Source organism: Manacus candei, unplaced genomic scaffold (assembly GCF_025592945.1).
Source record: "Manacus candei isolate 608988 ecotype Guabito, Panama unplaced genomic scaffold, ASM2559294v1 h1tg000017l, whole genome shotgun sequence".
Classification (NCBI taxonomy): domain Eukaryota; kingdom Metazoa; phylum Chordata; class Aves; order Passeriformes; family Pipridae; genus Manacus; species Manacus candei.
Window position 1 is genome coordinate 615,794 of NW_026138065.1, and position 13,381 is coordinate 629,174.

Consider the following 13,381-nt stretch of genomic DNA (forward strand, 5'->3'; position numbering starts at 1 on the left):
AGATGAAAACAACTCTACAAATACAGGGGTTGCTGCTAGTAATTTCTTAGCCAGAAAATCTATTGCTCTGACAATTAGAAAAGTATGACCATGAGAAAAATAAGAGTGCACTGAAACAAAAATCTGGATTTAACTAAAACCATAATGAAACAATTCTCAAAATGTGTTTGCTGCTGGAACTGTTTGTAATATTCACATGTATCAAGACATCTCCTAAACAACTATGAATAATCTATTCCAGTTCAGTTTAAATTCATAGTGCAGTGATGTTTGTGCACATAACAGGAATAAAAGAACAAAAGCTCAACCCGAGGCAAAAGCTGACAAATACTAGTTCTTGTTATTAAGATTTCCCTACTTCCACCCAAATTGTCCTTGTGGTAAGTCTCATATCTGAGAAAAGCATTTGCTCACAAAAAAGCAGACTTAATCTACCTGTTACAATGCATCAACAGCATGTGCTCATAAACAAGACTGATGACAGCTCCTTGGCAACTAATGATATGGACTTGCACTTGGAAGTTTATTTCTATACATGATTTTCAGAAATAAACGAGTACAAACAGTATTCAATTTGATGTAGCTACTGCACACGCTTCCTGGAATATTTTCTTTTTTTATGTGCTTTGTTATTTAGGGTTTCATATTTGGCACTGAAAAGAACTTACAGTTGTGCAGCACAACAAATCAGTCCAACATCTTCACAGCTCTTGGGAACAGACTTTGACTGTGCAGAAAGTCAAGGTTGGAAACACCCCGGGAGAAGGCAAACAAAAGCAGGGCCATAAAGAAGTTTCTATCGGATCTAAGGGAGGCCCCTACCCTCTGATCTGTCCACACAGTGTTTCTTCTTAAAACTTCCAAGCACTAAGCAGTATTTGAATTTTGAACAGCAAGAAATAAAAGCTTTGCATTTGTATAAGAAAGGACAGAAAAGCATGCATTGCTCATGTGGTATCTACAATCATCAAGGTCTCAAATCACCTCCTTTATAAAAGTGTGAAAAAAAAAAAAGCAAAAACCCAAACCACAAACCCACACCAACAAAGCCTTCAAGACCAGAATCTGAGTCTAGCTTCCCTTTCCTCTTCTATCTCACTCCCTTCCAAAACCAGTAGTAGTAATAAAAAAACCTCTTCTTTCTCATAACTTACTTGTTCTCCAAAATACTCAACATCTAGGGCCAGCTGCAGTCGGATTTTGTTATCATCACTCATGCCCCCGTTTGTACCAACAGGGTTTGAAGTCGCAGTTCTTCTGGCTTGCTTCAACCTTTTTAGGCTCTCTTCCATTTTCTTAACAGAACTGAGCACATCAGATACAGTTTCATAATACCTAAATTAAGGAAGATTAAAGAGAAAGAAAAAAAAAGTCCACTCTTACAGAAAAGCCTACTTCATACACAACACTACGTCACTGAGAAAACTGCTGAACAGTGCTGGCAGGAATAGCTTTCCTTGCAAGAAAGCTACTCATGTTTTCATCATTATCAATTAATCAGTATTTCCATCATTACTTCTAGGGGTCACTCTCAAGATTACTATTCCATCTTGAAGCCACCTTCTCATCATAACATTTTTGACCTGCTCAAGATGTTTGTACTCAACAGTGACCAAGGAATGCAATTGTTCAATTTTCAACAGCCTAAATCAGCCTCTATTGACACTGACTAAAATTGTTTTTACAAACAGGACAAGAATAACATCCTTACAGTCCTATTTTTAAGAAAGTTACAGAAGTGTATATGAGAGCATGCATGTGCATACCAGTCATAAATGCCTATTTCTAAAATGAAAAAACTAGTCTAAGCAGGAGTCTCAGGAAGCTGGCAGAAAAAGTCAGAAGAACACTAATCCTAAACCAAAAATGGTATAGATGAAATAAAACACCACTTCCCACATACTTGATTAAAGAAAGCATAGAATCAAAGAAGGTAAACAAATCAACTAAGTAACAAAAGTTCAAAAAGCCTTATGGACTGAAATCCCATGCCTTAGTGGGAAGGACATAATATCATATCAATTAAGAGATGCCTGGGACAGTGAGTTGTTAAAAATAAGTCATAAGAATAGTTAGGAGGAGAAAATAGAGCAACAGTGGGAAATTAGAGGATCCATAAGAGAAGTGGTCAGACTGAGTTATGTTCTATAATTTCCTAAAATGTGTAACTTTCTAAGAGTCTAAGAAAACTACTACTGTTAGAATTAACAAAGTTGAAAGAATCTTCCTGATGCTTACTTTTAAACAAGGAGGCAACAGAAAGCAGGCAAACCTTTTAGAAGGATAATTAGATAGGGATAGCTAAAGAAAAAGTGCTTGCCAGTGCCATGGAAACTGTTTCAAGATACCATTCCATGAAAAGTAAAAGTATTCCAATAAAAGTCAACTGGGTTCTCTTTTCATATCTTGGTATTTCCTATTCCCACTCACTTGTGAAGACTTCCTACTTCTGCTGTACTCCCAAGTTCTTCTCACCATTTAAGCAAGCTTAGTCCCAGTGAGTTTTAACCAGTTTATGCTCTTCTCTGTTTTTCTCATAGGGATGTAAGAATATATTGTCACAGCAGGAAATTATTTACGTGCATCTCTATTCTCAATAAAGAAATTACAATATTCCTCCATTTAAGAAATTCAGTTTGTTTCATCTCTTATCAGTGAGGATATTTTAAAACAAACTGATAAAAAGAGTAACAACAAATCATGAAAACAGAATTCAAAAGAAAATTCCATGGAATTAAAAAATGAATGTGCCAATTTTACTGGTGCTTAACCACTGACACTGTTTAACCTATAACTTAAGTCAGTTTTTGTAATGATAACATGGAAAGTGTGATTTTAGGGAAAAAAAAGAAAAAAGTTCTGGCTAGGTCCAAGGAACTACAGAACAGTTACTTTGCATGGTATCTCCAGATTTACTGAAGCTTTAAAAGCAAGACCTACCAGACACACAGAGGTAGACAGACAGACAAAAATTCACTCTAAGGTATTTTAGCTCTATAAGCATGTGACTTGAGATTCCAGGAATCTTTGGAGTCCTTCAGCAATGTTAGTTAACAAATGTAACTGCTCTGGGTTAACAGTAAGTTTCTTTTTATGGACTAGTAACTGATTAAGAGACACCAAGCTTGAAAAAAGTTTTTGTGCAAAATGGAAGTGACCAGTGGAGTCCAGACCAATATAAGCTTAGCTTTGTCCAAAATACTCAAGAATAATTTTAAGACAGTTGGTGAATGTGTCAAAACTGTCTTAAAAGTTTAAGTTTATTCTGAATAATGAAAAAAGTGAGTGCAAAGTGCTGCAGGTGCACTGAGCATTAATAAGCACCTGCGAGGTGCCAGAAATAGAAAAGTAGGGAGGGATAAGGAGGCAAAGGGCAAGAAAGAACTCATGTTTTGACTACAATTTAAAACTTCAGTATTATTATGTGGTTAATTCACAGGAAAAAAAAAATCAATCCAATGCTCAGCAGCAGTCAACAGACAGGATAATATGCTAAGAATTATCAGGAACCACGTAAGGACAGACAGAAATCACAGCATCATACTTTAACTTGCACGGACTCTTCTGATCTTACCATCCATGGCCACAAAGGACAAAGTAAACCAACAAAGCACAACTATAAAGATGGGAAAAAGAAAAACCCTTTCAAATAGGCTACAGGGACTCTTTAGTTTGAAGCACAATTAGAGATATAAAAAAATTAGGAAGGAATAAATTGTCCACAATGCAAGAAATAGGGGGTATCCAGTGAATTTTTTTTTTCCCTTCCCTCTCTGGGAAGTAGGTTTTTTTGCTGAGTCTTTGGAAACCTGGTCACAGAACTTTAAAACAAAAGCAAGTATTGCTGTCTCATGTCACACAGTTTAACGGGCTGAACTCGTGGAATGCAACATCCCACTGTAGTACAAATTTAAAATACAGCTAGAGAAACAGAAACAAAATTCTTTAAGGAACTTAATGCAGATGGCTACTCATGTTCAAGAAGTCCTCAGCTCAGGATGCTAACTAAGAAATAGAAGATCTACTAAAGAAAGTATTGCTGTATAAGTGCCTTATTAAATGGTGAACAGTTAGCTCTTCAGCAGTTAATATCCTAGGCCTTTTTTTTTTTACACCACTAAGATGTCAGATAATCATTACATACATTAAAAAAGTCAAAGGACAGCAGAACTCAAGTTCCTTGAAAATTCAACCATTGTTCATTGAAAATAACATGAGATTAAGGTCTTACACCAATTCTGAAACAAAATGCAAATTTTTAGTTTATTGTTGCATTCCTAGAGTTAATCAATTTTTCAAATGCCCATTAGGTCACGGTTTGCACAGATCTGAGCAGAGGCCAGGTCCTGGATTCCCTGCCCAGGTTTTCATCTGCTGAATACAAAACAACGAGTAAGTCTGAAGAAATATACCCCAACATAAGAGTGGTATATTCTTGTTTTGTTTACAGTTGTGTTAATTCATAGTGTTTTAGGTTTTTTTCTGTACCCATTCAATGGACACTGGAGTTTTTAATTAAAGCAAAGAATGTTCTGTATGATTCTCTTACTTTTGTGTGCTTTCAGAGAGAGCACCTTCCAACCACTGATGAATCATGGGTTGCTTCAAGGTATCTTTGTATTCATTCTGCAGTCGGTAGAAGGGCTTAAGAGCACTGTCAACATAAGGTGAAGCTTTAGCTGGCACCTCCTGGTAGATGACATGGAAACAAGTTGGGGAAAAAAGAACCAGTAATTTATTTAAAGTGTCAACACCCAATTCTAGCAGATATATAAAATGCTAAGGCTGTATCTAAGCAACGAGATACATACTCCAATCAGGACAATTCAATGAAGAGATCATTATACACAGGAAAGACAGCATCACAGTTATTCAGTAGTGTTACACAGTGTGATATAATATAGAACAAGGTTCAAAATGACCAAAGCTTTTTGAGAGATGCACATGCCAGCCACTCCTATTATCAGGGTATGATCATGAATGCTCTTTCTGCTCATGCTGATTCCAGAGAAAGGTGAGCACACTCCGTGCCCAAAACAGACTATTTACAGAGTTTGTTAAAATACCTACTGCTTTGTACTATACTTCACTAAATTGAAGACATGTTTCCTTCTGTTCTTACACCATTCTGCTCCCTCATTATATTTTCTAGAAGAATGCTCTGGGGATAATTAATATCCCCTCACTATCTTCTTCTCAGGTAGTTTTGGTTGCAGAATGCTTTCTCTCTCCAGGGATGATCCACGAATAGCTTGGGTGAACCTCATGCATTGCAAACCAACAGAACATATTCAGGGTACACAAAATCTCTGACACATGAAAATATCTCAGTAACATCTTACTTAGAACCTGGCCAAGCAAAAGTCTTTGCACGATTCCTGCAAAAGACTATTCTCATACCAAATTCTGAATTCTGCTAAAAAAAAATTGAAGTATTAGAACATTGAAAAATGAAGTTGCCAGAACGTAACACAACTGTAATAATGTACCTTCTCTACCCAAGTGATCTCTCTCCTGTTTATCAGCTCAGGTTTTGCACCGCATAAAGCCAGTTACACTGATGGCCGAGATAGCAATGCAGTCAGACTCTTGGAGTACAGAGCTCAAGCCAGTACCTCGCCTGACTTGAAAGTGGTCAGGTCCTATGTCTTTGTGTTGGCACAGCATCTGCTTCAACAGCCAGTGGACAACAGAAACAACGGCAGTCCCCTAAATCACTATGCAGAGTACAGCAAGGGGAGAGGGGTGAAATGGGAAGAGCTGTGGCCTGCCATTTCAGCCTGCCTCCTGGGTTCAAATTAGGCAAGGATGTAGTAGTCTCTGGTTCACATTACTTTGATTTTTCTCTATTGACTGAAGGATACCAAGCTAACTACCAAGACAACTGTCTAGAGAGACTGGCAAAGGCATGTCACAGGAGTAACACAAGCCAAGATCGGACAATTGGTTTCAGCACCTTATTTCACTGTTACTTCTTGTTACACTCAACAAATTACTCTTATTAGCCATTCTTATCTGTTTCCTTCTGTGCAAGATACTTCTTGAACCAAATCAAAGCATCTAGCTTAATGGGAAGAAGTTTCTTGACACTGCAGGCAGAAGTGTCAGCCTCCTAAAATAAGTCTGGAACTCAGCAGCACTGCATTTTACAGTATATGCTGTGACATGAGGGAAACATCCCCATTAACCCTTTTTTCTTTTGCACATCTACAGTTCTACTTCTTGGCCTTCCTTCTACTTCAGGTCCAGGCTCTCATCACTGTTACCCTACCTTAAATTTTGAAAATACCCCCTTTTTACCCCTTCACCATGAAGTAAACAATAAATAACTAAATTATCTCAAGATATTTAATAGAGCTCTTGACTGTCAAGCAGATATGGACAGGTATATCTGAAGATAAGAATTCACAACAATCTTAGCAAAGGCCTTTCTAAGATTCACTTTTGCCTCTGCAACCATCACTGACCTTGTTGGTTCTCCTATATAATCTTGGAACTTCCAGTGCACTCTTCAGGTACGCGAAGGAGGACTCACTGAGATCCTGGATAATCCTGTTATTCAAGGTAGGCACACAGGCTGATAGAGAAGCCTTTGAATCTTCCAAGGCTCCTATTCAAGTAAAAATGCTAAAGTTTAAACTGAGCTACCCTGCCCAATCACAACACAAATTATGTGAACCCCATCATGCTTCCAATCTCACTCACTCTCTGGTGTTAAATATACCATTTATAAAACATTACTAGTAACACCAACCATTCCTCAGCCAGAAACACGGATGAAGGGAAGGAAAGAAAATAGGGTTAAAGTAACATTCTCCAGGTTAAAAGTTTTTTCAGTATTACCAATGAAGCAAGGGACTTGAATCAAAAGGCTCCAACCTTCCAAAGAAATTGTGGTTGTGAAATTCTTTCTCTCTAAATTCCTTATGGAATGACTGGACTATGTTCAACTCAAAGTTCTGATTGACAACAGACCATTTACTGAGTAGGAGATGTGCACAAACTCCTACATCTCTTATGGACTTCGACATCTACCAATAATTCTAATTTAGAGATTTAAGTGGAATTCATGACACAGAACTTTTGGCTAGGCTTGAAGACAGGGACTAATTCACTCATGCAGCTACATGCTTAGCTTTAAATACTAAATTAAAATCAAACTCCGTATTTCACATAAAGAATGATCAGATGAAAAAACAAACCAACAACAAAAAACAAAACCAGAAACAAGCCAAAACCAAAAAAAAGTAAACCACGCCAAACAAAAAACCAAACAAAACCAAAAACCCAGAAAAAAAAGTGGCTAAAAGACTGAATTGCTTCTGTCCTCTGAAGTTAAGGTGTTTTAACTATGATACTTTGATAACTCTTGCCCTTATATGATTCATCAGGTCTGAGAGAGAACTATCATCTTAGAAAAATATTTTAGTTCCAACTGGATAACAGAAAGCCTCTCCTTTATTTCTTCCCCAATTCTTTTATACGTAGGAGTTTAAAGATATGAAATGAATCTTCTGGTATAAAGTCCTCACTTTCTGGGGAAGAATCCTAAAAGCACTTTAGACTCACCCAATTTTAATCATTAAACATTTTCCAGACTCACCATGTCTGTTCAAGATTGTTTCTATTTAACAATTTAAACATAAAGCAAGTTTCATTAAGTAATAGACACATTAGTCTTCTCAAATTTTCACTGTAATAATGAAACTGTGTAAAAGTTCATTTCATTTGTTTGGCAGAGGGGATGTGGGAGAAAGGGGGGAAGAACCTCTAAGCTTTACCTGCAATACAAGACATATTCTTGATGCCAATCATTTCAAGCTTTGGTTTAATCATGTCTAATATTTCAGGAATCTGAAAAAAAAAAAAACAACACTCAAAAATCAAGAGAGATACAGTTACGTTATAGACAGTTAATTACTTCTTCTACATCCTGCAAGTTTAAAGAGCATCAAAAGACACCTTCAAATTCTATAGTTTTACTGCAGTTCTGAGAAACTAGTAGTAGAATATGCACAGGAATTAAGGCCTACACACACTGAATCCTCTACCTTACTATTGTACTCAGAGCAAATAATTTAGAATTAACAAATTCTACCTGCAACTTACAGTTTCACAAACTACAGAAATTTCAGCCTTATTGATCAAAAATACACAGAATTCGTCCCTTCTGGACAAAAATTAATACCATACAACTCTCTTCAAAATTCTGGATCATTAATCAAGTATAATCATGATGATAAAAGCTTTTTCAACCTCAAAGACTAAAACTAGTAGACATTTAAAAGAGAACATAATATTAAAGCTGAATGTTGCACCACACTCCAAGCTCCAACAGAGACTTTACTAGAAAAGGTAGGACTGGTAGAGTAACTCTTCGCACCAAAAAAATGCAGAAACAAATTATTTTAGGGGTAAAGTCCAGCAGCTACAGATAAAAAGCATTTAAATATCTGAGGTGGTTTCCCTGTAATCTGCCATTCCAAGTAAGAGTAGGTCAAATATTTCAGGTGATATCTTCTCTATCAGACCACCCAAGTTTTAGCATTTAAGATTTAAAAAGAACTTTATGGTACATATTTAAACAATTTAATGCCCTTAACGATATGCCAAACATCAAAGACTCTTTTGTAAGTAAAGTCACAAGCACAAACCTGATCCTGGAGTTTGTCCAGATCTGCAGCAACGTATACCAGCTGAGTACTAGATATATAAGACACTGGTAGACTTTCTGGAGAAGACCCATTCCCTTGGTCCTCACTAGGGTTGAGGCTTACAGAAGATTCCTTTCTACCAACTGGCACAGATTTTTTGCTTTCCTTTGTATTCTCACTGGAAATGGGCCTTACAGAAACCTGAAACATCAAATTGAAATGTGAACCCGAGCAATAATGAAGGTAGTTAAAGTTGGACAAACTGAAACAGTATATAAAGGATTTGTAAGTTCTCAGCATTAGAATGCCACACTTTCAAACAGGAGGAAAAAGCAATCAGTCACTGGACTAGGGTTCCCAGGAAGGAGCGAAACCACCATCTTTGGATATACTCAAGATTCAACTTGAGGCTCTGCACAACCTCATCTAAGCTGGCACTATTTTGAGCATGAATTTGGACCAGATGACCCCCAGAAATCTCCTCAAATTCCAGTTATTCTATCATGCTCTCTTTCTATGACAGCAGAAACAGGGGCAAACTTGTATGGCCAGGAGCAGGAAGTAAAAGAGCAAAGCACAATTTCTCCTGCTCAGAAGCAGAGAATCACTGATGTTGAGTCAGTTGCCCAGGAAACTTCTGGTTTTACATTCTCAATACCAAACAACTAATTCAGATTATTTTACCCCTTTTCACTTGCATGTTTATTTTTCACCTGGCTCTGTTTCACAACCTCATTCACTTTATCAACAAATAAACACTTACAAAAACAGAAGAAAACCAAGACTGTGACTACTTCTTTCAGTGGCAGAGGCAGTATTAAGCAACATGTAAGTACAGCCTTGGCAACCATCAGACAGTAACACTGCAACAGTACTGATATTTATGGTTAATCATGTATTTTGCAGTGATGCTTTTTATAAACCAAATGCATGAACTGGTTGAAAGTGTTCTTGTCAAAGAACGTTAAGTTCAGGAGGGAAAAAAAAAGCTTAAAAAGAGGTCACATACTTTGCTTCAAAAGGTCTCTTACTGATGGACATATCCAATCACCAAAAGCAAAAGCATGCTGGTCTCTTACCTCACTGATGAACACAGAGTAGCGTGCCAAAATTTGCAGACTAAGTTTCCACAAACGGTGTGCTAATAATGGTAAAAACATTTGATCTGACCAGCACTTCAGAAGACTCATCCAGACCATGTGAGTGGCCAAAAGACAGTATGAGCTGCCAGCTAGAAATAATTAGGGAACAAAGGTCAAGTTCCTAAGCACATTTTTAAAAGATGTAACATCAGTGTCAGTACATTATCTAAGATTAAAACAAACAAACAAAAAAAAGTCTTGCAGAGAGACACAATCAAAAAGATAGAAATTTATTAAGCATTGTCTGAAATAAATCCTTAAAATACTAGCTCCTCAATGCTTTATATTTCAAATTCCACTAAGTCTTGCTGTAGCTGTGCAGGCCAAAGCAATAAGTCAGAATTTGCATGCAATAAAGGCAGAAACAGTTTGGCCAAATAATCCACTTCAGGAGATAACATTTCCAGGATAATTTTTGGCAATCTTATGAAGAAGTTATATTAGATATGCCTGCCAACCACAACATAATACTCCTTTAGCACTAAACTGCTGCTCCTCTCACAGTTATATGAGATATTTGCTATAAATATTTATTTAAAACACAGTAGAAATATCCATATTTAAACAAAATACTTTAAAAGCCATTCACAGTAACATTTTATAGATACAATTAGAAAGTTAAGGAATGAGTCTGCAAGTTCCACACCTCAAAGTGGTAAGATTTATGCATTTTGTCTCCATTAGGATTTTTTTCTCCTTGTTTTCTTCAGAGGGCATGTGTGTGTGCATATACACACACAGATATTTATGTGGCTCTTAGCTGCCTTCTTAGCTGCCTTCTGCACTCTGTTAACTGAAGTTAGTATTTCTGATTAAAACATACTTCTAATGAATATACCAGGCTATCCCCTTCCACTCTAATTCTTCCTGTGCATACCTCCTCATCTGCTCATAAATCAGTGTATGTTTTTGGACCAGATAGCAACACTATAAACCATAGCAAACCCAGATGCTGCCAACAGACAGCCATTTTTGCCTCTACATAGTGCTACAACAATTAAGAAAAATATGCCCAAATAACACAGCATAGCCTTTTGGTTGTTATTTAGAGGATGAGAAATGCTAATTTAGTTCCTTCTTGCACTGAGTGGATGGTTCCATAAGTATGTCAACAACTGCTGCCAAAAGGGGTGTTTTTAATAAGTGGAGTGATCACTAACAGTACTCCCACATTGCTATCTCTATAAAAATGTATTATATTATTTAATCAGTTAATCAGAAATCAGAAAGCTCATGTGAACCATGGGATGCATGTTACTAAATACTCAACAGCCAGACAGTAACCACTGCTACTTAAACCACTGATTCCTTTACAATAAGAAAAGTATTTTTTGCCATAAAAGTTTACCTGGTGCTTCCTCTAGTGTATCTGAAAGTGCTTCTTCTAAGGCCCCTGCTATTTCTCTGAATCTAAGAGACAGAAAAGTTTTGAATATTACAATTCAACAGTTACTTAAATTGATGCCAAAACATTTTTCAGTGCTTACTTCAGTATTATTTCATTGTGCTATCAATGCACATACACAGATTTTAAACATAGGGTTATTTTTGCCCAACTTAAATTGGGATATAAACCACACCATCATTCAAACAGTTGAAAGAGGATCTTTGACATTTTACAGGCACATACAAAGCTTATGCTTTGGGAAACTGTTAAAGTCATGGTTGCAAATATTATCAAAATGATAGCTCACAGAGAGACAAGTCCTCACCTTTTTTGACGAGTGAAGTTTTTTGTTTTGTTACTGTTTTTAAACTAAAACTGAACAAATTGACTCATACTTGCTTTAGTTGACCTTCAGACATGTCATGTGACACTGGAGGCTCCAGCTTTCTACATGTTTGTTAAAGAACAGAAGCATAAGGTTCTGCAAACAATTCTGTACCTAATAAAAATCAATAGTTCCTCACAGGATACCCTGACCCTCTTTTTTAAAATATTCACCCTTTGAAGAAGAAAAAAAAAATAAAAATTAAAAAAAAATCACATCTTCACAATTTTTAGGTGAATTATAACAGCAGAAGTTATTATTAAAACCTCTGATATTTTTCCATATTTAATGCATATTAGATAAACAACATAGCATTTACCTCCTCTAAAAACTGCCAAGTTAGAGCTGCAAAAAATCCTTCTTTAACGAGGTTTTCCCTCCAAGCACTGAAATAACACTATCATTTTAAGCTCCCTTACAGAAAGTTCTACTGTCATTGGTTTCCCTTTTTTTTTGCTTTTATGTCCATCATAGTAACTCTGTAAGCCTTTCTATCAAACTTACTAATTATGAACCTGTAGGGTTTCTCTTATAGCTTCTTAACTGTCATTTCTAGATCAGAACAGGGGCCCACCTGGGTTTTCTTGTTCAAACTCCTAATGGACTAAGATGCATGTTTAGCAACTAAACATATTTGTGAAACGGCTTCAAAACCTCATTTCTGCCTATGCACTGCCTCCACCACCAGAGCAGTGTCTTTCAGTCTTATGGTGAAAAGGATTAGAGAACAGAATAAGATTTTGAACAATGACAGAATTTTTCCTGAATGTTTCTGACATACAAAAAAAATTTCCCCAATGTGGGGTTCACTACAGCTCCACAACCAGTTGGACTGACATAACTGAAAGAATGGCACAGGAAAGAGTTACTGGGGCTGTTTGTGCCAGCACTGCTAAAGAAGAAGTGCCTGAACATCCATCTGTTCCTCAAAGGATCATTTGTAAAGGCTTTAGTAGTGGCTGATTTTTCTGTGTAATTTCTGTAATTGAAAAGGGAAGAAAAACCTCAAATCTTAACTATAAATGTCATATTGTGAGATAATATTTCAATAAAAATCTTGTATGACTTAAAGGATGTTAATATACATCAAGTAAAAAGTTTCCCTAATATATATATAATGAATATGTCACATTATTTTCAAAATTTTGCACTAAAGGGCAAAATTTTGCACTAAATGGCACAATTTTGCACTAAATGGCACAATTTTGCACTAAATGGGTACTTCCAAAAGTTATGAGATTATTCCAATAAAAAGCAATAATATGGTGAAAGATGAACCGGTTGCTGTTATCCAACCATTTATCGAAATAGTGTACTATTTAGATTTACAGTAATCTTACAGGAAAATGATTTTTTAAAAGTTCTTTAATCAATCAGAGCTCAGAATGCCTAATGGGAATCATTTTTGAACAGCAAGAATATGCTGAAGCTCCATTTCAATTTTATGAGCAAGAGTATAAAAGTGGGATTAAGTGGTCTCTTATTAGAAAAGTTACACTTTCAAACAAAAGGGGCAGACATATAGACCTGTTAATGACATATTTGTTAAAAGGTTCATAATGGCTACAGTTCCATGGACACTTTTAGTCTGAGCACTCCACACCACTACTGTAGTGAGAACTGCTGCCCTTTCCCTTGGGCCAGCAGGAGTATTTGCACAATTTAATGGTTTGGGGAAATGGACTGGAGTTGAATGTCGGCCTTTTTTTGCCCAGAGTAACAGAGCCTTGCATCAGTTCACAGCCGTGGGAACAGATGTGCAAGCAAAAAACCAAACCAGGATATCAGGTGCTGTGACTGCCATTTTACCAAA

At 36.5% G+C, this 13,381-nt stretch overlaps 1 protein-coding gene across 1 annotated transcript in view; it reads right to left on the bottom strand.

Annotated features, from left to right (window-relative positions):
* COG2 (component of oligomeric golgi complex 2) overlaps positions 1–13,381 on the bottom strand; it is a 28,190-nt gene that overhangs the window by 911 nt on the left and 13,898 nt on the right. Inside the window, exons 11-17 of the mRNA XM_051783513.1 lie at positions 11,145–11,206; positions 9,734–9,885; positions 8,655–8,855; positions 7,782–7,854; positions 6,468–6,610; positions 4,550–4,689; positions 1,155–1,335 (exon numbers count right to left, since the gene is read on the bottom strand). Of these exons, the coding sequence (XP_051639473.1) occupies positions 1,155–1,335; positions 4,550–4,689; positions 6,468–6,610; positions 7,782–7,854; positions 8,655–8,855; positions 9,734–9,885; positions 11,145–11,206 (952 nt within the window). The remainder of the gene's footprint in view (positions 1–1,154; positions 1,336–4,549; positions 4,690–6,467; positions 6,611–7,781; positions 7,855–8,654; positions 8,856–9,733; positions 9,886–11,144; positions 11,207–13,381) is intronic.